Raw genomic sequence first — 25,706 nt, forward strand, 5'->3', positions numbered from 1 at the left:
ACAGAGGACTCCACGCCACCGCCGCCGCCGCCGCTGCTGCTGCTGCTGCTGCTCCTGGATGATGCGAGGAAAAATCTAAACTCTGAGCGTGATAGAGAGACGGCAAACCAACAGCAGCTGGATGAAAGGCGGTGTGCCAAATGAGTCCACCAGTCTGTCTTGGTGTGGTGCCAGTGGAGCCCAAAATGGAGCCGCGAGCCAATCTGAGCTGTGTAAATATTAATCCAGTCAACATGGAGGGGGTCTAATGAGTCATGTTGGGTCCTGTTTAAACAACCAGCTCAGGTGATCACATAGTGGTGATGATGAAATCCTCAATTTTAAATATTTCACATGAGAACAAACCGATCTGTTCGTACATCATCTTAACACAGCAGAGGTCTGAGGATCAGGACCAGGACCGGGACCGGGACTCGAGTCAGACTGGGTCCATATTCAGGGGTGGACAGTAACTAAGGATATTTACTTCATCGCTTTATATTTTTGAAATATCTGTACTTTACTTGAGTATTTATTTATTTATTTATTTTTGATAAACATGACTCTTACTTTGAAGCTTTTTATCAGTGGAATAAATTTTATTTTATTTTGAAAAATGTGACAAACCATACACTGTGTTTATCACAGGACAAAAACAATCACAGCCAACTCCTCCACTGTCAGTCACGTTTGAACCTGTCAGTGTCCTCGCCATGGCGACGTCAGATAAAGACGAGGCAGAAGATTCTTCAGCAGAGACCTGATCTGATCTGAAGTCTGTGTTCCTCATGTCTTATATTACTGGTTACATTTATTCACATATCGTATCAAAACCCTCAAACTGATCTCCTGCCTGTGCATTTGATTCAGTTCATTTGGAGTAGACTTACTGTATGAAGATTTGTCGCTTCAAGTTTGAACTGTGCATCCATGGTTTGTACTTTATTCTCTGAACCTTTGGGTGAGCGACCCTAAAACAGGGGGGAGGCCACATGTTGGAGCCCCCTGATCTACAGTCCGTCAGTCAGCAGGTTGTTGCCATTAGGTTCTGTAAATGTGGAACAATACAACAATGTGCAACAAAGTTTTCTGTACTGCAGTACATGAACTCAAATAAAACATCTGACTGAACAACTTTCACTTGTATTGGAGTCTATTGGACCAGGAAGGCTCTGACTCCAGCGATGGAGCCGTCTCCACCTTCTTCCATATTACACTCAGGTAGAGTCTCTGCTCCGGTCTGTGTTTCTAATGGATCCAGATCAACTGTTGTCATCGCCCCAGCAGAACACATATGAGAAAATCACAAGACTTTTACTTTTAAAATACAATTGCTTCTTTTTAATATTTGTGTGGAGGTAGATTTGTCTCGGTTTTATTTGTGTGAACAACTTGACAATCTGTGTGTAAATGTGCAATCTGTAAATATGAAGCACCTACCACAAATACAAAAAATACATTTTGTAAACTCACAAAAATATCTTGCAAATATAAAGCAGATCTGCAAGTATACAAACAAATCATATCTGTAAATACATTCTATTCATTTACAAATAAATGGGAAGTATTTGTGAATATATTTTCCGAACATTTACAACTTTCAAACAGACATTTGGGAATAAAATGTCTATGTGTGAGGCAGAAAAGCATTTGTGGATCTCAGTTCTACACTTGTGGATTTACATTTTACACACACAGAGTTTTGAGACAAACTCCAGTCATTTCTTTACCATTGAGTTTATTGTAACCATTCAGTCCATTTGCTGTTTACAGCACATTTGGTAGAAAGTACCATGACAACATGGAGGCTATACTCAGTCGGCAGTTATCTTCCTTCGTCCTGTACACTCGCTGGAACGGCAAACTCATCTTACAGGTGGTAACAGTGACTTCTTATTCATGCACTCATTTATGTATAACTTTTGTTTTGGTGAGTAACATAAAGGGAACTACAACTGGCACTTCTCCATTTAAAACTTTTATTGTAAATATCCAGTTGGGAGGCAGCTAGCTTGCCCCCAGTGGGAGAATAATAATAATAATAAATGTAAAAATACAGAAACAGCACTTTTTATTACCAAAATATTTTTATTTTACATTTATTTGTGTATTTATTTCGGTATATATTGATTTATTTTATTATACTTATGTAATTTTTGGTCCCTCATAGTTTTCTGCTTTGTATTTGTACACAGATGTTGACCTCAACCACTAATGTCATTTGTTCACAAATCTAAAATCAATCTTTTTTCTTTTTACATATACAAATCTCTTCAACACAAGCACAATTTCTTCACATGTGAAAAATTGTGCTTGTATGTGATGTGTTCTAGGATTATACTGGATTTTTACTTGTACTTGAATGTGAGCAAAGCAGTAGAAGCAGTCAGCAGGTTCCATTTGAAAGTATTTAATCTGTTGCTTGCCGTCAGTCAGGTGTTAGTGGTTATATTTCTACAAATGAAAGAAACATCAATCAATTCATCAATACATTCTCACTCTAAATGCGCTATATAACCATGTGAGAACAAACCAAGGAGATGAGATGTACTGCTTAACAACCAAATCAACATGACTTGAGGAACTATTATGAAATAAATTCACTCGACACACTCAGGGACAAAGGTGAAGGGCCAGAACAAAGAACACTCAGGTCACCTGTGTGAGCTGGCCAGTTAGCACACCTGTTCTCCTGCTGCTCTTCAGCTCAGCAAGGTCAAGATAACTAAAAAGAAACTGCAATAATCCAATTGGCATCTTCATTGTCACATCTGAATTTAAAGTCAGAATTCTAAAAAAGAAAAAAAGAAATTCACCTGTGGCCCTGCTCCTAAAACATGTACATCCCTAATCATCCCATTTTCTGCATTTTGCAGGTTGCATTCAATATTAAGGAGTGCGTGCGTGCGCGCGCGTGCGTAAGGGGCGTGGAGGTGGAGGGGTGTGTATTGCATCCTCTCACGTGACCAGCCTGTCTGTCCTCTCCTCCTCAGTCCAGATCTCTTTGTTGTGGTTGCAGCTGCTGCTCTCTTTACGCACCGCGTCTCCGCTCCGCTCCGCACCGCACCGCTCCGCCGGAGCCTCGAACATCCTCATTCGTACCGCGCGGAAAACGCCGCCGGAGCGCCGTGATAATCACTCGTCCTGGGGGATCGGGACGTGCAGGGGTCGTTACGTGTTCGACGTCGGACAATTATAATCTGTATCAGACAAAATCTGACGCGGAGCTTCGGTGCGGAGGAAGGACGGACGGACGGCGAGGATGCTGCCGCTGTCTCCTCTGCCTCTACCCTGGACGAACCGGACCGCCTCCGAGGCTTCCTGAACGCGGAATCAGGCGAGGAGCTCTCTGCACATTCCTCCATCGTCACCACAGACTTCTGCACTTTGTCTGCTCCTCTCTCTCTCTCTCTCTCTCCGGTCTCTGGCGCTCTGCTTTCAGCGGGGCACAGCGCGAGGCAGCCGGGGTGTTTTCTGCTGCTTCACCGGGGATTACAACGCTAGACTGTCCGCACGCCTCTGCACCTGAACCGAAAACCGAGTTGAACTGTCTCAGCCGGTGTCTGGAGGTTGGATCATTATCATCACCTCCATTATGATCATGGTGTCAGGCCCTGGGAGGTGTCCCGGCGGGGTTATCCGGTGCCTGGTGTCCGCCTGTCTGCTGTCTCTGCTGCTCTACCTGCCTGAGGCGCGGGCGTCTTATTATCCACAGAGCGGGGAGTGCAAAGGCAAAGGGAAGGACTGCACAGGTAAGAAAGCCGCCGCCGCTGCCGCTGCTGCTGCTGCTGTGTGTGATGCGTCTGCTGTGGGTGCACCTTGGAAAATAATCACTTTCATATGGGAGGGAACGAGCTGCACCTGTGGGTTCACACTGCAGGGAGAAACCAGTGGTGTGGATTTAAGATGTCTCCTGTGACTTCCTGTGTGTCAGAGTTTATTGTGACCTTTGCACCTCATGAGGAATCATATGAGTCTAATTATAGAGGAGTTCTCTGCCATCGAGTGTCTCATGTTGCTGTTGGTGTGTTTGTGCTGTGCACTGAAGTTTCCAGCCCAGTGAAAGATCTGAGTCACATTAATGTTCCTGCAGAAAATCAATGTTATGTCTGTAATATTGAGTATTGGAAGGGAACTGAAGGTATTTGGACCTGCTGCAGTATCAATACATCCTGACAGGGATGGAGTTTATGACATTTATTGCATGTTATCATCACTGTGTTAATGCTGGAGACCTGTAGAAGCTTCTGAGGGTCAGATGTTCGACCATAGCGACTTTATCTTGGCATTTTTAAACAGTATTAGTTTGTCACTGACAGTTTTGGTCATGATACGTTGTTTTAATACGAATACTATGTGGTGGCAAAAAGAAATTTCAGTTTCCACAATATAAAAATTAGTATGTTTTTTGTGTTTCATCTAATTTAAATTTCAGTGTTTTACAACAGTTTTATTTATTGAGCACATATATTCATCACAAATAAACTCAATGCAGCAGTGCGATAAATAACGTGTGCGGATGCAACAAATGAAAGATGAACAAGTCACTTTAGCTGTAAAACGAGGCAAATCTTAATATCAGTCTCATTATATTTCATATAGGAGGTGGTTTCAAAGAGCTTTATAGACTTTACATTTCCCTCCAGCCAAATGACATCAGTGAATTATCTCTGACTTCAGCACCTGCCTGTCTGCGGTCGCTCAGTGGACCAGCAGTAATGTTTTAAAGTCGGCCCCAAAGCCAAAAGAGACACTTTCTACCAGGTTTGGAAACTTTTTAGATTCTGATCGAAACAGCTTTTCGCCCACCTAAGAAATATTGTAGAAGTGCGCCCATTTTTTTTAAGATGCTGAGAAACTTCATTCAGGCTTTTACTTTAAGCAGATTGGATTTTTTTTAACTGTAACACTCTTTTTACTGTTCTTCCAAAGCTCTTCCAGCTAATTCAGAACTGTGATGAAAACAAGGAGTTTTAGTAGAGTACTGGCTACACTACACGGGCCCCCTCTAACCTAAGTCCTTCCCCTTGTATATGAAACTCTTAATGGTTTGGCACCTTTTACATCACTAATGAACTGACCCCCTCCCCATTTTTTACTGTGATTAAAAACAGTGTTGCGCTGGCTGCTATAGCAGCTTCAGAAGTGAAGCTAAAACCAACAAAATATAGTTATCCAATTAGATTTTTCTTTTTTTTTTTGTTGTTGTTTCTTGGCAGAGAAAAAGTTAGCTGGCTCACTTGTTGGTTAAGAGTTCATAACTGGGCAGTAAACTAACAAAAAACAAACATACTCACAGCCTCCCAGCAGAAACTTGAACATTTTTATGTGTCATCCGACTGTCACTTCACATGACAATATTCACCTTTTATGAAAAATGCTTTTGATTCTTTTGATCTGTGGACCCTTATGAACTAAAGGAATATAAATAATTGAGGAATAGATTGATAATAGGACTTCACGACTGCTTCAAATAATACTTTCTTGAACTTTAACTTTACAATTCAATGGAAAAACTAATAAGAAATACATAAAAAATATATTTTACATCTAAATATAGACAATTAATACAATATAAAAATTTATAAAAATAAATTAGATCAACTATGTTGTAACATTAGTGTACTTCTACAACCTACTGAAAACTAAACATATTTTGAGTATATAAAAATCATAAATACAGCTAAATATGAGCAAAATAAATAAGATGAAATATGTTGTAGTGCACTGCAACAATATATTGAAAACTCCAAGACATAAATTCAACATGTTCCGCTCAGTAACTCAGTCGACTCAAGATGAAGCACTCCTGCGTATGTCGCTAACTTACGCCAAAACGTAACCAGGAAGTGGATGGGGGGATGGTTTTTGTCGGGGGGGGGGGGGGTATTTTTACAACATAAAAATATTGGTCTACTTTCACTAGTACGGTATCCTACGCAATATTGTGTGATGTTATCAGCAAAATGTAATAAGTAAAAAGGCCCCTGTCATAGTATTTCAGAGAAGTAGTTTATTATTATTGATGCACCGACATTTAAGCTGAATATTATATATAATGCTGTAGCTGGTGGAGCTGATTTGAACCACTTTATATGTACATGTATATTCAGCAGGTAACACTGCATTATATTTAGATATATTAGGACAGCAGGTACAAATCTCCATTAATAAAAAGCTTAAATGAATATATTAGAGGCAGAGAAGTGTTTCTGTCACTCAGCCTTCCTGCAATATATCCTGACAGCGATTATAGACCCTGCTATCTGCAATCATGTTTGTATCCTGCTGCATTAATATATAATATTCATGAATTCATTATAGTGTTGTCCTGCTCTTTCTCTTTAGAGCTTTTTTATTAAATATTTAAAAGAAAAAAACAGCAGTCATGTAAATGAGTGTTAGCTGTCACTCTGGAGTGTCTGGAATAACCTACTTCCGCCATGTTTTATTAATGAACCACTGAATTGGCTTTTTCTTGTGCTGTTTGCATTGAGAAGTGGAGCGTTTTCCTCACAGATGAGCGACGCTGCCATCCTGATCCCTGCTCTCTCTCTCTCTCTCACACACACACACACACACACACACACACACACACACACACACACACACACACACACACACACACACACACCCCAAAACCAAATACCTATAACACAGGAAGTGTCATTCACACACACACACACACACTGGCCGCTCCATGTTGCACCGTACCAAGTCTTGATTCCAGATAATTGACTGCGCTGCTCTCAGAACCGTTGTTTGTCAGACAACAGAAGAAAGGAAGGCTTTTACAGATGCAGGAGAAACAGAAACAGAATGGCTTGTGGCACTTTGTTGGAAGCAGCGGGCCGATGTGTGCAGAGTTTGAAGGGAAAATACAGCCCTGGAGAAACATCAAGTATTTATAGCGAACCATTATTCACTGGTATTATGGCTGTACTGTAAAACATAGTGTGTGGAGAGTGTGGTTATGGGCTTTCTGACGTCAGTTATAAACCCCTCAGAGGACGATTTGAAGCCTGGAGTTTACTTTTCCCATTTGCTTCCAACAAATTTGTGCAAAGAACAAGGTGCCTGGGTGAAGATGAGGTGAAGATACAAGCAGCAGCCAACATATTATTATGTATTTTTCTTATTGTCATCAGATCCTGTGTGCAGAATCAACCCATGCTAGTCCATCTCTTCACTTTCTGACTTCCCTCCTCTGTCCATTGGCTCTTACTGATGATGTAAATGTAATGTGATGTAAATCTTAAAAACACTTTAGAAATTCATAGTTTCATTTTGAACTAGAATCTCCACCTCATGGTTGTATCCTTTCGCCAACCAGCCAAGCCGCAGGAGAAACCAAATCTTGCAAGGTTGGATGGTGGGTCCAGGTGGGCGGGGCTTGTTGCAAGGCTGAGGGTTGTGACTGTTTTGTTGTGACATCACAAAGTTCCAGAAGTCCTGACGGCTGGTTTTAAGACTCAGTTTCTGAATACAGGCTGTGTGCATTTCTCTGTGGACTGAGGCTTTGATACTTTCACAGTGTTAATATAGAACCTAGACTTGATTTATAATCAAACAACACATGGACATCTGCCTTTAGACTATATGGGACCTTTAATAGTTTTTGGAAACAATGGAACTCTATGGCTCAGAGGAAGAAGATACATCAGGCTTTGATATAGAGCTGCATTGGTTAGTTGTTTTATCGATTAGTCAAACAATCAAAAAATTAATTTGAAACTATTAAAACAGTCAGTTTAATTGATAATGAAAGTAATCATTAGTTGCAGCTCTAGTAGGAAACATCTTGATATCTTCTGACAGACATATTAAACACTGGGACTCCGAACTATTGTATTAAAAATATATTGACATTGTATTTTCTAAAGAGAAGCTGGAGCTTTTCAGAATCACTTCACCACATTAAAAGTCATTTTGCAGGTTTGTGGGTTCAGCTTTCCAGCTGAGTCTGTTATATCCATTGTGTCAGATTTGCCATCTTTTATTTTACCAAAATAGAATCAGTGAACAGTTGGAAATGTTTCTTCAGCTCAAACTGTTTCTTATTTGTTATTAAGACAAACCGAGTTGGAACCAAAACATCTACAGTCAAAGTTTAGTAATAGAAAAACATCAGCACATTGACAACTGTTCCACCATCACAGCAGTCCAACCTGGACAAACAGTTATGGGTGACCCGCCCTGACGTTCTGTCCGTCTCCGGTGTCGATCGTCCTTGAAGCACTCTGAGAACAAATGAAATCAATGAGTATGAATCTCTGCCTCTAATCTCCGCTGTGAATGTTCTGCACATGTTCGTCTTTCTGGCAGCTGGTTTGGACCACAGCTCTGTGCGCCACATGTTTGTGATGTGTCATTTTGTGGTGCATGGAGGCATTGATTCGGGATATACATCTGACACGACTGATCGTCTCCACAGTCTCTTGGATTGTGATTGTATTGATTGCTTCTCGTAGCGCACAGTTAGTCTCATCCAGCAGGTATGATTCAGATTTGATGGGTTGAATAATACCAGGCCTTGCTGCCACGATTCACATTTTATTTTATGTAAGTTTTCCTATTGCTACATAGCTAATGTTAGCATTAACAGCTGTTTAGCTTCCGTTGTTGTTACATTTACAAGTTCAAAGGGTATAATAAGTCCTCTGAGCAGCTACTTCTTCAGGGCAGCATGGACTCTACAGTGACTCGGTATCGGAAAATGATTAGATGGACCAGAGCGAGCCGGTTAGCATGCTAACTTCAGTAGAAGAAAAGAAGTGATAGAAGTAGACAGTAAAGGAATCACTGAGTTATCTTCAATCCAATCTGGGATTGAAAGTTCTTTATACTTCCCCAAATGTGTCCACACGCTGGGACTGACCACAGATACTGGCCACGTCATCTGAGATTGTGACTGGAGGATGAAGTCTGTGAAATGAGTTTTCAAAGACATGAGAGAAGTTTGTTTAGAACGGCTTCTAGCACAACAGATAACTGCACATTTCAGTAGAAATGTGGATACAAGTACTAAACTTGGCACAAATCCACCTTGGGTATAGCTCTTTCGATAAAACACGTTAGCCGCTCAGAAATTCAAGATGGCTGACATTTCTGGCAAGGAAATTTTATTTTTGCAATAAATTCACCCACAATTTTTCCCATATGAATGACCTAGGTGTCAAATCATACATTTTAAAAACGTTGAAGGCGAAATTTGGTACACTGTAAAAAATGAAATGAAGTGGTTTACCTACATTTTACAGTTTTACAAACTTTTTAATTGTATTTAAATGTCTTTTTACTTGTGTTGTTTTGATTTTCTGTCTTGATGCCTTTTATGCTCTATGTAAAGCACTTTGAATTGTTGTTGAAATATGCTATACAAATAAACTTGCCTTGCCTTACAAATTAAAATTCCTGCTGAATTAGAACAACCATAGTGAGGGACAGGCCGAAAACCTTGTCAGCATAAAAATTATTAAATTATTGTTTAATTGGCATTAAGAATTTTGAATTATGAAATTCTCATAGTCAAAAACATAGGATTCAACTACAAAATCATTTAAATCTGTTCAATGGGTAAAACTGTGTTAGAAATATATGTTTCCTATGCTGGACATGGTGGCCATCTTGGAAAATGGCGGCTTTTTAAAATTTCAACTGGCTAATGGGAATTTGCAAATGAATGGCCTCAGAGGGAAAAAACAATTTTGATGCTTGTATCCCCATTTGAAATATTATTACAGTTATCTGCTGCACTTATCATAAATGGAAATATAGTATTGACTCAAATGGCACATAAAAGAGAGATGACCTGACAAATATGCAACGCTGATGTTTCGATGTGGATGTGGTTGTCAGGGACAGTCTGGCAATTCATAGACTAGTCACATGACTGACGATAAACTTGTTCACTAGACACAGGAGCAGGTACAAACTGGACGGTACTTTAAATAGCCTCAGACTCCACTCATCACTCATGCTGATGTTTTACTTGAGTAGGTTTTCCCAGCCCCACTGCTCCACTCTGAAGTTACACATCTTTACTTTCTGTAATAAATCTCCTAAAATGGCAGAACTTGGCCGAGTGCCTGGATGAACCCCAACAGGTACAGCGGTCATAAACCAAACTCTACATCTGTGTTATTTCTGCTGAAATGTCGCCTGAAAACACATCTGTAAACCAGTCCTTGTAGCGACAACGGGAAACGACAGCACAGATGGTTTGGAGGTAATTGAGAAGCAGTGCGCTCACCCTCGCCGGGATAGATGAAAACCTCCTGAATAATGTGACCCTCTGTGAGGCTTTTAAACGCTCGCCTCCCGGGAGAGCCCCTTACAAACTTGTGAAATCTCTCTGCCTCGGTGGCTCATCCGTGTTCATCAGCCCTCTTCACCTCCCGCCGTGACGTCTGGTGGAGGGAAACTCCGTGTCCACGACAGACATCCCGCAGCAGGCATGATTAAAATTTCAACAGGAGCTCTGACATTAACGGAGCTGCAGATGAATATTGATGTTCTGTCTACGCTGTTTACAAGTTACACTCAGGCCATTTAGCAGGAGCTCTCATCCAGAGCAGCTGATGATGAGAACAACAGTAATCCTTCTGCGGCCCAGGAGGGATGCTGCAGAATAGTGAAGAGCAGGTAGAGAGCTGTGAATGTGGAGGGAGTTTTCGAGGAAACGCCGTGGGATGTAAAGCTCTTTGGCGTGGAGTAGTGTTGCTGTTGCCTTTCTGGGATTCACTGATATAACGACGCCTCGGTGGGCTCTCAAGAATGGCCCTTTGTGCTGCTGGGAAATCAGCACGTTAATAAATGGAGGGCGTATTCTGCAACATATAACCAGGATGATCGGCCTGGCAGCGGGATGCTCAGTTACAGAACAACCTTAACAAACGGTCGATGCCGAGCCTTTGCCGCGTCTGATTTGTTTGACTTTAAGTGTTCGGTTCACATCGTGAGAAACCTGCCGGAGCGTCTCCATTGTCTCTATATCTATATGTCCACGTGCACGTTATTGAAAGTGATAAACTTGAGAAGCAACTTGTATTTTTAGAATCCGTGTCCTTGGTGCTTCAGACGATCCCCAGACCTCAGTGTGAGCAGTTGTCAGGGAAACGGTTTCTTCAGCTGGAAGTGGCTTCAGTGAAAGCCCGTCTTTGAGCATTGTTCAGAACAACCAGGACATTGTCTCTGCAAAATGTTTCCGCCGAAATTCTGAGCCAGAACCAAATGAAATGTCATTGACTTCATTGTATTGGAGATTGAAATCTCTGAGACAGAGCTCCCAACAACTGAACAACCAAAGCCAGGTGGATGGACGGATGGATGGATGGATGGATGGATGGATGGATGGATGGATGGATGGAGTCAGTTATCAAAATTAGTGATTTTCTGTGTTTCTCCTGTGTTTGCCATTTGCAGCATGTTGACAGCATTTCTCTTGATGTGATTTCTCCTTATTTACTTTGATTTTTATTAATTCATTCCATTTTATTCAGTTGTCATTTTACCTTTCATAAACTTTTGACTTTCTGTCCTGCATGTGAAAATATTCCGTCCTCACAAGAAGCAACACCAGCAGTGAAAAATGGAATGCTCTTTAAATAGAAAGTTAAGTAATAAATAAGAGTAATTAATATGATGTAATTAAAATATATCCTGTGATACTTATTCAAAAGATTCTGACCTGAAAGACATCTGAATATTGAGCGTAAAAGTTGGTTCTTGGGCTCCAGAAATTGTTGGTAATTGTTGGTAAATTTGCAAATGGTCTCAATATAGTCTTTTGATATGACTAATATTAAATATTACAACAATGCTTTATCAAACTGATTTATCAACAACTGATGGCGTAAACACAGGAGTGAAACTTTATTTTCCAGTTTGTAGAAATGTAAACTGACCATGTTGAAGGTGTGTGTGTGTGTGTGTGTGTGTGTGTGTGTGTGTGTGTGTGACACTGTTTAACAAGCATTTTATTCCTCATGATGGAGCAGAAACAGATGATAAACGACAACATGTTCCTTCTGAAATAATATCAGTGTATTAAAAGAGCAGCAGACACCAGCAGAAACAACAACATTAATCATGTTTCTGGCACAGTAATGACACCACCCCCAGGTTTTTACATATCAGACACTTTTAAGTATTTCCATGCAGATGCGGCTGATTGATGACACTTCACTTGCTTTAATAAACACGAGGACAGGAGGCAGTGGGTGGTGCTGAGATTATTATTCTCAGAATCTGTCTTTTGCGCCTCATAAAAAGTTCATTTCAGAGACTCTCCCTCTCTGTACGAACAGTCACATCAGGACAAAATGTCCACAAATGTTCACGTCTAAATTACATTCCACAGTTAAATCCATCATCCCAAGATATTTTGTCTATATAAAATATTAACGCAGGAAGAATCTTTCACCGACAGACAAGGATGAGGCAGGTTGCTTTTAAAAAAAAAATTAGATTTAATGACTCGGTTTCAGACATAAATGCCATGATAGGAATATTTTTTCAGTGTCGTCACAGTAGTTTTGTGTTTGGTTTATTCCGTGGCTTTATAAAGTGTTTAATCCGGAAGCAGAAGTGTCTTTGTAGCCAGGTTTGTTTTTCATGTAGCTGGAGGAAGTTAAAGATGGAAACCCCCCCCCCCCCCCCCCGTGGCGGCCGTTGACTCCCGCGTCTCAGTCAAGGACGTTTCCCGTCGTCCCCTGGAGGTTTTCGGAGATGTCGGAGCTCGACTCTCTGTTCGCTATCATCGCCCGCTCAAACTCCCCGTCACTTACATGACTGACTGGAGCCCCTCAAACCAAATGCAGGTTTTTAAGTCCTGTGAGACCCGGCAGCATCGATCTGGTGAACAGAGACTTGTCAGAAGGTCTGGAGACGCGTGTCGAGTTCATTTCATAATTTTAATGGTCTTAAAAGGCGTCCGGGTTATGTAATGAAGTCTGGGGGGAAATATAGAGCATGTTAACAGGTTTAGTATAGACTGATGACGGTGACACACTTTGGATCGTTACTGGTCATCTAATCAGTTTTATGAAGTTTGAGGACAACTCTATGTATGGATATTTGGGCCCTGTAGCTCCTATAACTAAAACAATGACAGTTTGTGTTTGTCTGCTTCCTGTTTCAACGTGACACAAAGCTGGCGTGCGGCGTTGAAGACCTTGACTTTTCTGCACAGAAACCTAACGTACACCTCTGGCATGAGCTGGAACACCGACTGTGAACCAGACCTGATCAGCAGCACCGCACCTCCATGATGCTCTGGTGTCTGACTGCGAGTAAATCTCTGCAGACCAGAAGAGTGGAGGCTGTTAGAGCAGAAGGTTAATGATCATGAACACATGTGGCGTGATGTTCGGGTCTCCACGTCGCCTGTGGTGTAAAATATTGAGGTAACAAATAGGTTTGTTCTCATCAGAATCAACATCGCTGCTGTTTTAGCCTTGCTAGCGTCATAACTCTAAGGACGGCCATATTGGTTATTCGGCTGACCGCTTTGGTCCAGATTGAAGTTACCATGCAGTTTTCTGCAGACATTCATGGTTCCCAGAGGATGAATCCTAATAATTCTGATGATGCCTGAAATGAAAATTTGGTAGATATGTAAGGATGCAGTGTGTGAAACCAACAAACTTTGGTTATCCTCTGTACATTTTTTCAAGTGGAACCAAATTACGCACAGATTTTTATGGTCCACAGATGATGAATACTAGTAATAGTGATCCTTCGACTTTTCCTGTAGCACCACCATGAGGTTCACCTTTGTGGTTTTGAGTGAAATATCTTGACTAGACCGATTTTAATGAAATGTGTTTCAGACATTCATGCTCCTCTGTAAGTGACTTCATTGTATTTATTGTAGTCATACTGACTTTTCATTTAGCACCATCATCAGGTCACATTTGAATTTGTCTAATACTTTGGTTTATGATCAAGCACCTGCAGGACAGAAGATTGTGAATATGATAAACATTGTACCTACTAAACATGTGAGCATGTTAGCATGCCCACGTTAGCATTTAGCTGTAGCTGCTGCATGGCCAGACTGTTTGTGTTATTTGATGACTTTCAGTGCAGTTTCTCTCAGTGTTCATCTCAGCATAAAGTCGTTTATAAAAGTCAAAGAATCACTAAGAAAAATGAAGCAAAATGATTTTCGGGGAGTGTCAAGGTTTCTGAAGAGGAGAGACGGATAGATTCTGCAGTGGTTGATATTAGTTTTAAATAAAACCTCTTGTGGACATTAATTGATCCTCAAGGATTAAACCACCATGAGGTCTTGGTGTTCTTTTAGTCAGAGAAACTGCCTGCTCATTTTGAGTTGGAGCATCCTAAAAACGAAATGCCAGGACCAAGTGTGTATGACAGATTATATTTTTGAAGGCCAGATTGGATCAGCCTGCGGAGGGTTTTCATTGATGTCGCTTCACTTTCTCCGAGCGCCGCTTCGCTCCAGCTGAGAAGGAATTATCCACCGATCAGTTTTGCCGGCTGAGTTTAGGGCAAACCAATTATCTGCAGTGCTACAGGGTGACAGGCGCTTTTAATTGTCTTTCATGAGGCAATAAAAGCTGTTTGTCAACTGGCTGCATGTGTACTTTCTAAATCTGCCATGGTTCTCGGAGTTTAATTAAGCCTGGGGGATAAAACGTGTTGAAAAGTCAAGGTGCTCTTCGGGTGAAGCCACAGCTGTCTGTCAGGAGAGAGTCTGTCTATGTCAAACTGTCTGGAGTTGTTTGTTGTCGTTGTTGTTGTTTGTTCACATGTTGACTCTCTGATTCACTTTCTGAGTGAATATTTAAGCCCCATATTTTCCTCTTCTTCTGTGTTTTATTTGAAGTGTTGATCCATCAGAAGATATATTTGTGGTTTTAAGAAACAAAAACCATCTCAGTGTAGTTTTACATCTCCTCTCTCAGGCTTCTCTCTGGAGCTCTAGAAACAACAGGTCAGTGAGCCAATCAGAAGAGAGGAGGCTCTGAGCCTCTCTCCTGATTGGCTGACTGTTTTCTGAGTGATCCAATAAAAATGTAGCAGATATCAGGTAAACAAACCAAATCCTGCAAGGTTGGATGGTGGGTCCAGGTGGGCGGAGCTTTAGGCATGGTTGAGAGCAGTTACTGCTCTTTTGTGACATCACAAAGTTCCAAAAGTCCTGACGGCTGATTTTAATTACTTTTACAGTATTAATATAGAACCTAGACCTGCTTTCAAATCAAACAACACATGGACATCTGCCTTTATACTATATGGGACTTTTAAATCTGAATATTTCAGTTTTAATCATTACAATTCATTAAATTCTCAAGTAGAATCCAGTTTGTGGTTTGTTTTGAATGAATAGAAGAACTGGCTCATTAGCATTGGCTGTGGGGACACTCCAAACACTGTGGGGACCCCAGCCCTGTCATCCTGTGACCACTTACTCATTGCGTGCATCTGTTTACGAATTTGTTTTCCCTCCTTGTTCTAGTTGGATTTTGCTGGAAAAGCGATTTAGAGGAGAATCTGAAAAAATAAAGATTATTTTGTGCAGCAAAATATATTTCTGCCTTCCTCCCCTGTTAATCCCTTAGTTGGGAACATCTGGTATATGATAATTGGATGTACATTCATCTTCTTATAGCAGCAGTGTCATAAATTTGACATTAGATTGGCTTTTTAATCAAAAAGACATACGGTCCTTAGCCATACATTAGCTAGTGCTAAATGCGAATGGGGGCATGCCAACATGCTCAAATGCCGATGTTTAGCAGATACAATGTTAACCACATTCACCATCTTACTTACAAAGTACTACTTCTGCAGTCGTTTGGTCATAAAAAAGTATTGGACAAATTCAAATGTGACCTGATGAAGGTGCTAGATGAAAAGTCAGTTTACTTCAGTTCATCCTGAGGGGAAGATGAACATCTGAACCACATTTAATCACAATCCATCCAATGATTCATCCGCTGCACTGAAAACATAAATATAAACCTCATGGTGGCGCTAGAACCAAAGTCAGAGGATCACCTGAACAAACTTTCACACCAAATCAAACCAGTAGTTATTGAGGTTTTTGGCTTGGGACCAAAGTGTTGTTTCCTTTAGTGAAAGACAAAAAAAAAAGTTTTTCACATCTGTCATTTGGGGGTTTTGTGTGTAGGAGCCGAGAGAGCTCTTATTCCTGGGTGTCGCCTCTGTTTCAGAACAACTCTCAGAACCGTCCTGTCATTAGACGAGTGATTTGTAGTGGAAACCTGCAAACACCTAAAACCACAATCTGTGAGGCCAGCGGCGTTCAGGGAAAGAGCACTCATCAGCCTCTACATTGTGTTTGATTAGCAGTGGATGCTGCAGTGACTCACAGTAAGGTGATCTGGCAGCTCTACAGGTGTGTTGTAGCCTGCAGGCCCTCAGGTGCACATAGAGCCGCCCCCCCCCCCCCCCCGTTGTTTCTCTAGCTCCTCTCCATCGCCCCGCAGCGCCGGCTATCAGCCGCCACGGAAACACTCATGTTTGCACTTCAAACGGGGCTAATCTCAGTCAGCCGCAGCCTCAGATCAGGTTCTCTCCTAAAAATGTAAATCTTGACACCTTCCGACCGCAGGTGAGGACGTGTGGAGCAGCGAGCGTGTGATTGATCCACTTCTTTGATCTCGCTCTCGTTACTTCAGGTTATTTTCGCGGTGATTCTACTGAAGGAACATGAAACCTCACTTCCTGTAGGGGATGATGTTTTTTTTTTTGTCTCCTTACTCTTTGATTGCCACCTCCTCCAATGTGAGGTCATGGGTCAAAAGTCAGGTCAGCTAGAGAACAGTACAGTACAGCAGTGCAGGAAATGAGTCACTATCCTGCTCAAAAACTATTTACCTGACCTTTTCACCACTATTAACTGTGAGAATTTTAACCTATTTGAAATACATCATTCAACCGAGCGTTTCTTCAGGTGTGTTTTGGTCTGTAGCAGACTCACACCACCAACATCATTACCGTGATCATGGTGGCGCCAGAACAAAAGTCATAGGATCCATCTTCTGGGATCATGAATATCTCAACAAAATTGTACACAAAAAGCATGATCTTGTTGTTAGAATTGCAATGTAATAATTTTCATATTGTTTAGTTGTAGCAATGCTCCACACTCAGTGTTTACAAAGGCTAACATTAGCTTAGCTAACAAAGTCACAGCTCATAATGGGCGCTGGGTGCTCACAGCATTAGCAGGCTACTGTCATCACCATCCAGTCTGTCAGAACATAACAATGACTTTTTAAATGAATATTTTCACACCATCTGTCTCTCACCATGTTAGTCAGTTTAAACTGGAGTGGAATTTCATTGGTAGTGGTACAGACTACCAAACATCTGGTATCGTGACATCCCTAGATCTGAGAGACGGCTCGTGTCTCACACCATTTCCACGGGCTGACACGTTAACACCAAGGCTGCTTAGTAAAATTTTACATTGACTGGAGAAATGGCCCAAACAGACAGTAGCAGTAGAGCAGGTTGGCTATCCTTGGTGGTCAGACGGTTGGTGGTTTGATCCCCAGTTCTCCCAGTCCGCATATGGAAGTGTCCTCGAGCAAGATAATGAACCAGAAATGTGGTTCAGTGTCCATGTGCGGAGCAAAGCTGTGAGTTGCTTTGGACACGATGAGGCAGTCTGAGGCCGGACTAACTCTGTGCATGTTTGTAACGGCTCAGATCATTTCCTGAGTGACCGGGAGCTCCTGTTGGTTTTGTTGGTACTTGCTTCTACTCTTGTCTCTGCACAAAGTGATGAAATCCTGAACAAGTCCAGCAGGCGCATCTTTGCTTTGGTGCACGGCGCTGAGACCAAACACAGCTTTCCACTGAGTAGTTACAACGTCTTTAAGTTCACTTTGTGTCATGTAATGTGGATGAATGGCACCACGACTGTGATGATGGATGAGCGTCTGAGACTAGAGCCATTTACAGAGGGTTATGAGCAAGGAGCAGAAATGCATTAAGTGAAGCGGCATCAGAAACACAGCCAATAAGAGGTGAGGACCTCCAACATGGCTGCCAGAGAGAAGGGGTGTTGCATCACCTGAAAGCCTCTGCAGACTTTGTCTTATCATCTATGTGTTCAGGCAGGTTTGCCCACTGACGCAGCAGTCCCTGCAGCCCACATCCAAAACGAGGTGAAACAAAAACCCATCTTCCTGACATCATCCCGACATCGTCTCTTACACTCTGCCTGTGCCGTCGCCGCATCGCTCAACTGACACGTCCTAAACTCCCAGGACGTTTGGGCTTCCAACCAAGGGAACAATTAAGATTTGGCGACAACCTCCTCCCCCTCGCTGAGAAAATTAAAATGATTTCTCTGACACTGGCTTAATGTGTGGGCTGTCAATTATGCGAGGTAATACCGCATGTGTCGATTGCTCTGTAGATTAGGCGTGAATGGCAGGTTTATGAAGGCAGTGAAATTGCGGAGGCCTCATTTGTCAGATTTTGAGTGACTCCGGCCTCCACACTGCTGCTGCTGCTGCTGCTCTCCTTCACCAAGACATGTGTCTCCCTGTGAAACACAGGCCCGATTAAAGAAATAGGGCTCATCAAAATGCTAAATACAAGAGAGGTGATTTAGGTTTGGTTTGTATGTTAGGATGGGTTGAACCGCAGTGTGTTTCCAATCTGCAGGGAGCCAGAATCACTTATATCTGGAGAGCAGTGGCAGTACAGTCATTTGTCTTGGTGGTACTGAGGCTGACAAACAGTCAACACACAGCAGAGCGATGAACAGAGTGGTGGGGCACATAAGACACACAACAGGAACTTCAGGACGAAACTGCAAAGACTAAATTGCGACCGATGTATATTTTTTATCAAAAGTCTAAATCCTTCTCTTGTTACACAATTTAAAGCTCCATATTTTCTCTTCTCCTGTGTTTTATTTAAAGTGTTGATCCTTCAGAACATATATTTGTGGTTTTAAGAACCAAAAACCATCTCAATGTAGTTTTACATCTCCTCTCTCAGGCTTCTCTCTGGAGCTCTAGTAACAACAGGTCGGTGAGCCAATCAGGAGAGACGAGAGTCTGAGCCTCTCTTCTGATTGGCTGACTGTGTTCAGAGTGATCCGATAAAAATATAGCAGATTTTAGGTAGACACTCAGAGAAACCAAATCGTGCAATGGTTGGATGGTGGGTCCTGGTGGGCGGGGCTTGGGCTGTGGCTGAGTGGGTTGATTGCTTTGTTGTGACATCACAAAGTTCCAGAAGTCCTGACGGCTGGTTTTAAGGCTCAGTTTCTGAATGAAGGCTGTGTGCATTTCTCTGTGGACTGAGGCTTTGATACTTTCAGAGTATTAATATAGAACCTGGACATGATCTATAATCAAACACATGGACATCTACCTTTATACTATATGGAGCTTTAAGTTTAAGATTTTCCTTAAAATCTGAGTTAAAGTTTCCTTAAAATAAAAAGAGTTGCACAAAAGACCTCTAAGTCTTCTCCTTAAGATTGTTCACATAAGTATTTAAGGTTTTCTCCTTATATTGCTCTTATACTTAAGGAATCATTTAAAGTCAGTGAAACTGCACAAAAGACCTTAGAGACTGAAGTAAGGGATAAAAAACAGCATCATGTCTGAGTTTGTGTTGATAAATGAAGAAAATGAACACATCACTGTGATGTTCCTGATGAAGTTCCTGTCAGAACAGCAGGAAGATTTGATAGCTGCTTCTTTAATGTTACCGACTTCCCTAAAGTCAATAACAGGCATCACAAGTGCTAATGGAAGCAGAACAACAGTCTCCATGGAAACAGTAGAATTTTACTGCTGTAAAATCTCTTTCACTGCTGCAAAGAAGTAATTCCTCAGCTAAAGAGAAATTAAACCTTCAGTGTCAGACTTAAGTAGAAAACTTAAGGTGTTTTATTCAACTGGCCCCTGATTACATTTATACCAGTATTAATATCGATCTTGTCCAGCTCACGTCACAATCCTCCTCTCGTTTGCACAGGTCCAAGAAAAGGAAGAAACTGTGTATACTCTACTGTACAACACAGGACTGCACAATGAAATGAAGATGTACTTGCTACAAAACACACATACAGAAAATGAATAAACAAATATTTAAATATTTTCAGAATAAAACAGTTAAATAAGCAATAAAACAGATCAAAGTGTAGCAGCATTAAAGGAAGAAAGAAAAAGGAAAACTTGCCTTGCATGTTATATATGATTCAATTCTGTAGGAAGGTTCAGGTCACATGGTCCCACTGATGTCCTGTTGGGAACCTGGAAGTGTTTGGTTTCACTCTGAGACGGGAGGAGATGATGTTTTATCATCTGACCGCTGATCTACGTCCCTCTTTACTCTCAGACCTCCAGCTCCCGAAGGACGTTCTCAGCTCTCGACGTGTTCGCTGCAGAGAGCAGCTGAGTCTCTTTTTATTCACATGACGTTGTTCTTCATGTGTCGGATTCTTTCTTTTTGTCTTTGCCGGCGGATATTTATTCTGAGAGCAGCTTCTGCAAATTCAGCTGGTGTCAGTGGAGAAGGCTGACCTCCCTGTGTGGCTCATCCAGGCACAACAGGAGAGAGATGACATAAATCACACTTCCTTTAAGCTGGTGTAACGTTTTAATGTAAATATCTATATTATATGGATTAAAGGTGGACCTTTTAACTCTGATTTTTATTTTTTACTTGTAAAGGATGATGTAGAAAACCTGCAGGTAACATCAGCAGCCTCTCACTGTGTCTTTCTTCTTGAGGGTGGTAGATCACATCAACTGCAGATGATTCATGTTGACTGTGTTAACGTGTCCAGTGAAGCTTTAGCTGCTGACTGGACTCTGCCAAAGTTTGTTTTTGCGAGTGAAAAGTGATGCATCACTTTGTATTTTTGTAGTTCAATAAACTGTTCTCCAGAGCAGTGGTTCTGAAAGTGGCATCCAGGGACACCCCAGGGGTCCTTGAGGTGGTTCCTGGGGGGACAGATGAGGTTCCATGGTCCTTGATGTGAAAAAGTTTGAGAACCACTTTGAACCACAGCTCATTAAATACAGGAGAGTCTCACTTCTGTATTAACAACAATATTCCCTTATTGCTCTGTGTTTGGTCTCCACCAGCTCCTGAGGGAAATATCTGGCTCTTTAGCTGCTAGATGCTCCACTATGTTCACCAGCTGTTCTCTGACTGAGTCTGTCTGCTGTTTGCTGCTGTTTGATGAAAACACTGAGACTGAACCAGACAGGAAACATGCCACAAAACCAAAAACTAGGAGCTAAAAGAGACTGAAAAGCTGCAGATATTCTCAATGTGAGCGACACCTCTCATTAGATCTTTTGCTGATAGAAAAATATTGATTGCTGCAGCTTTTAAATTTCAATACCACGGCCTCAGAGGAGTCACTTATTCATATTCTCTGTTCCCAGTGAAACCACATCCCTTACTTAGAGCTTGGCATTGTGGTAAACACCATGGTAACAGGAGAAGCCTGGCGCCTCGCTCTCACCATGTTGTGTCTGCGTTAGCAGGAGTCGTCGTCTTTGTTTTTTCAGCCTCTCGGTCTCACTAAACCGTGATCACATCCAGATCACAGCATTTTGCCTCCACTGCTGCTGAGTGCATTTGCTTTTTTCTCCTCCACAATCAGGCTCAGGAGTGAAGCGCTTCCTGTTTCCTAAAGACTTGAGCTCCAGGTTAAAAGTGTATCTGAGATGTGGAGCTGAATGTGGAGCAGTGTTTTCCTGTCAGTTTGCTGTGGATAGATGAGACATCCTGTTAACATCAGCTGACTGTGAACATTAAAAAGCTGTTTCCAGACTGAGATATCACAAAATACTCTGATACGACTGATGACAAAAGACTTATCTCTCCAAAGCCAACAGACATGTTGGTGTTCATTATCTGTTTGGTCAAATTTTTCTTATATGTGAATGAATTATTGGATCAATTAACAGATTATAGTGTATTTTGATTATACTGTGGTGTTTTGGATGGGGTTAACAACATTAAGTCCACTTCTGAATTACTTTTAAAGGGCTTTAATTTTAATGAAGGTTCACATTAAGGGGGAACTTATATATTTTTGGTTGGTTTTAATTCTCTCTTCTTTTCTTCTGCAGAAAACCCATTAAAATTCCTTAAAATTGCATAATCTATTAATTCATCTATTAAGTGTTCTCTTAACACTTTATGAGAAAACAGCTGTACCTTTAAGAAACCTTATGTTTTGATAAAGATTTAAATTCAGGGGTGGCGTTATTGATTAAAAAGCTCCTCAACCACATGGAAATACTTAATACATGAATTACTTAATTAATTTTGCATTTCATTTTTTAATAATAGCTCAGTTCAGGGTGTGATGTTAATGTAATATGGTCAGTTTTCATGTTCATTTTAAGAAAACACATGGACATCTAGCTTTATACTATATGGGACCTTTACGTTGTCAATGGGCTGCACGGCAAGAAGGTTCTGGGTTCGAGTCCCGGCTCGGACGCAGGATCTTTCTGTGTGGAGTTTGCATGTTCTCCCCGTGGTCTCCGGGTACTCCGGCTTCCTCCCACAGTCCAAAGACATGCAAATGGAGACAAGGCTAATTGGATACTCTAAATTGACCATAGGTGTGGCTGTGAGTGTGAATGGTTGTCTGTCTAAAAAATACTTAATTATTATCAAAGTCCCTGAACCGATTAATTTTCCTTTTTTTTTTAAACCCATGAAAAAACTCAAGGTGCAAACACCAGGGTGGCTTTATATATATATTAGTTAGTTGATTGTCGTGGGTTTTTCTCCCATAAAACCAGTGAAACTATGGTGAAATCCAAAGAGAAATTCCTAAATATATTATTATAATCTATTAATTAAACCATGAATTTTCCCATTAAAAACCTTTTGTACCTTCAAAGAGTTTTCATTTTAATTAAGGTTAAAACTCAGGGGTGGTTTTAATGTTTGGCATTTAAATTATCGCAGGTTTTTTTCTCCTTGAAATCCTCTAAACCAGCAGAGACTAACTAAAAATACTTTTTTTATATTCTAATCCCTTAATGAAGCCACTCATTTGTCCCCCTTTTAAATGCACGACTGACATATTTTTTATTCATTAATATTTTCGGTTCTTCACTTCCACATTGAACATTTTACTCAGGTGAAATTTGAGACCTGCACGTGCGGAGATATTAGCACATCTTCTGGTGACTTTTGTAACAGATCTTCCTTCATGACTGAACATAAATCCTCCAATCAATCAACATTTTCCCGGTGAATATGTGTGAGCTGAGAGCCTCCCCTGTCTTTATGTCCCGTCACTCTTGTTATTAGCTGGAGGATAAAGAGCTGCATCTATCTGATGGTGATGAATTCTGCATGACAAAATAACCCACGGAGGCCGATTCAGACATTTATTTATTCTGCAGGAATTGATTGAACCAATATTTTCATGCCAGAGGTTCTTCATAATTCAGTGCTGCTGTGTTTTAATTCTGCAGCAGTCGTACATCATCCTCACGGTGGTTTGTTGGTATGCCTGTCTACAGCTCTCCGGCCTTCTTTCATCCTCCTCAGCCTTTGTCGCTGCGAGTTCGCTGTGGAGCCATTAGCTGCCACGGCGCTCAGGGTTAGCTTCCCCTCCCCATTGATCGCGGACGCACAAAGAGCCTCGAGCTTGAGCCGGGGTCAGCTCCTGTGCATCTCTAAACCCACAGAAGTGTCTGAAGGCTCCTTCAGACACACACACACACACACACACACACGCACACACACACACACACACACACACGCACACGCACACGCACACACAGCTCTGGATCTCTTTGTGCACCAATTAAAATGCATCAAGTGCAAATCACCTGCTGGTTTACTGTTTGAGCTCGGGGGACCGGGGTCTGGTGTCCTCCGCTGTGCCCAGAATTGGAATGGGACCTGATTAGTCTCGCCTGGCCGAGTCTTCGGGAGAATCCATTCAATGCTGCAAAAAGGCAGACGGGGGGGGGGGGGGGGCATATAAATCTGTCTGTGTGTTGGCTCAGAGAGGAAGATGAGCCGGTTTGATGAAGGGTGAAAGCTGCGTTTTTTTGAGTCGTGTTTTGACGTGTTTTCAAGACGTAACTCAGCATGTGAGGTTTGTGAATGTGTGTTCCTGACCTTGAGGTTGCTGCTGGTTTCCATTTCACTCACTGCACCATGAAAATCCACTGCGCTGAGCGAGTAGATTCTAACGTTATAAAGCTGCAGCTAATGACCAGTTCAAAGGGTCTGAAACGTCTCGACAAAACAATTATGTACAGACGGTCATGACTCCATCATGACTTCAGCGGCTTCAGTAGCTTTTCCTCAAGATGTCCACATGATATGGTATAAAAACGGGAATAATGGTGCACATTGTCAGACAGTTTCTCGTGGCAGACATTTATATTGCTGCACATGAAACGTGACAGAAATATCTGTGTAAAGGAATGAAAAAATAGAGAAGTCCAGTTCACCAATTGCAGCATGACGTGGGTGTGATCAGATTTCAGGAAAAATTGCAGAAAAAGGTCAAACACAGCTTCCGAAATCCGGTGTCCAATGTTTGGTGTTGGGTTGGAGGGTTTTTCTCCATATCTGTCCGACCGTCCAACAGGCAGTTCTGAAGAGACGCACAGCTTTAGTCTTGTTTAATAAAGCAGAACTTCGTCCGATACTGAAATACTGAACTCATTTTGTCGTCCACAACATGTATGGTACGTACATGAATCAGTTCTTCTGTATCTGTGTCCTAGATCGGACACATCAGTCATTGCACTCGCATGTCGTTCTCTGTGTACACAGTAGACTCACTGGTGTAGTGTGTGCTTTTCAACGTGGCTGTGTTTTCTCAGATCAGACACTGCTGTTGTGCAATCAGCAGAAATGACTTAACTTTCTTGGCAGCCATTTTCACTTATTTGAAAATACGATGGCGTTCCCTCCCTTTCCACCAAAATGGCGACTTTGGAGGGTGAGGAGTGTCCACCGTTCCACAATCGACTTTTTCACCGTTTTGAGCTTACTTTGCCTTACTTTGGCATATGACAGCAGTCCTTGTTCTGGTCTGCAGCCTCAGCGGAGTTGGCATAGCAGCACATGGAGCACTTCTCCACCTGAGCAGAGCAAGAACCACCATCACCAGCTGCAGTCCAAGACGGGTGGAGTTACAGTCTGTCCATGCTTCCATAAATCACCTTATAAATAAATAAGAGCGCTGTCCAAAAGAATATTCCACATGAACTGAGCAAAAAGTGAGATTGGTTGTGACAGTTCATAAAGAGAAGGCAGCATTGTGGGTGAAGAATAGCAACAAGCAGACAAACAACCCGAAAGAAGCATCAAAGTGGCGGGAAAATGTGTAACACCACCTCATAGTCTTGTACAATAAAACCAGAGTGGAAACAGAAAACGGATTGTGATTCAGATCAGGAATCTACCCAAGATGATTGCCATGTGATTTTCTTGCCAGATCGCCAACCCTCAAAATATCAAGTGTGAGTATGGAAGTACACAAACTGAGATGCGGCAAATGTTGTGCATGGTCATGCATCTGAATCCTTCACCAGATACAATGCAGATGAACATACACAGAGGTCATAGCTGGATGTAAATACACTGAATGGCTATAGCTGTAAAAGTGTCGGCCATAAACACCATAAAAATCAGGGTTTGCAGCTCTTAACTTTGTAGAGTGTTGAGTTTCTGTTCAGATCTGCTCTGTC

At 41.7% G+C, this 25,706-nt stretch overlaps 1 protein-coding gene across 1 annotated transcript in view; it reads left to right on the forward strand.

Annotated features, from left to right (window-relative positions):
• Nucleotides 1-1,328: 1,328 nt before the first annotated feature.
• tmeff1a (transmembrane protein with EGF-like and two follistatin-like domains 1a) overlaps nt 1,329-25,706 on the forward strand; it is a 96,718-nt gene continuing 72,340 nt past the window's right edge. Inside the window, exon 1 of the mRNA XM_056391405.1 lies at nt 1,329-3,731. Coding sequence (XP_056247380.1) covers nt 3,575-3,731 — 157 coding nt within the window. The 5' untranslated portion in view covers nt 1,329-3,574. The remainder of the gene's footprint in view (nt 3,732-25,706) is intronic.

Source organism: Seriola aureovittata, chromosome 12 (assembly GCF_021018895.1).
Source record: "Seriola aureovittata isolate HTS-2021-v1 ecotype China chromosome 12, ASM2101889v1, whole genome shotgun sequence".
NCBI classification, from domain to species: domain Eukaryota; kingdom Metazoa; phylum Chordata; class Actinopteri; order Carangiformes; family Carangidae; genus Seriola; species Seriola aureovittata.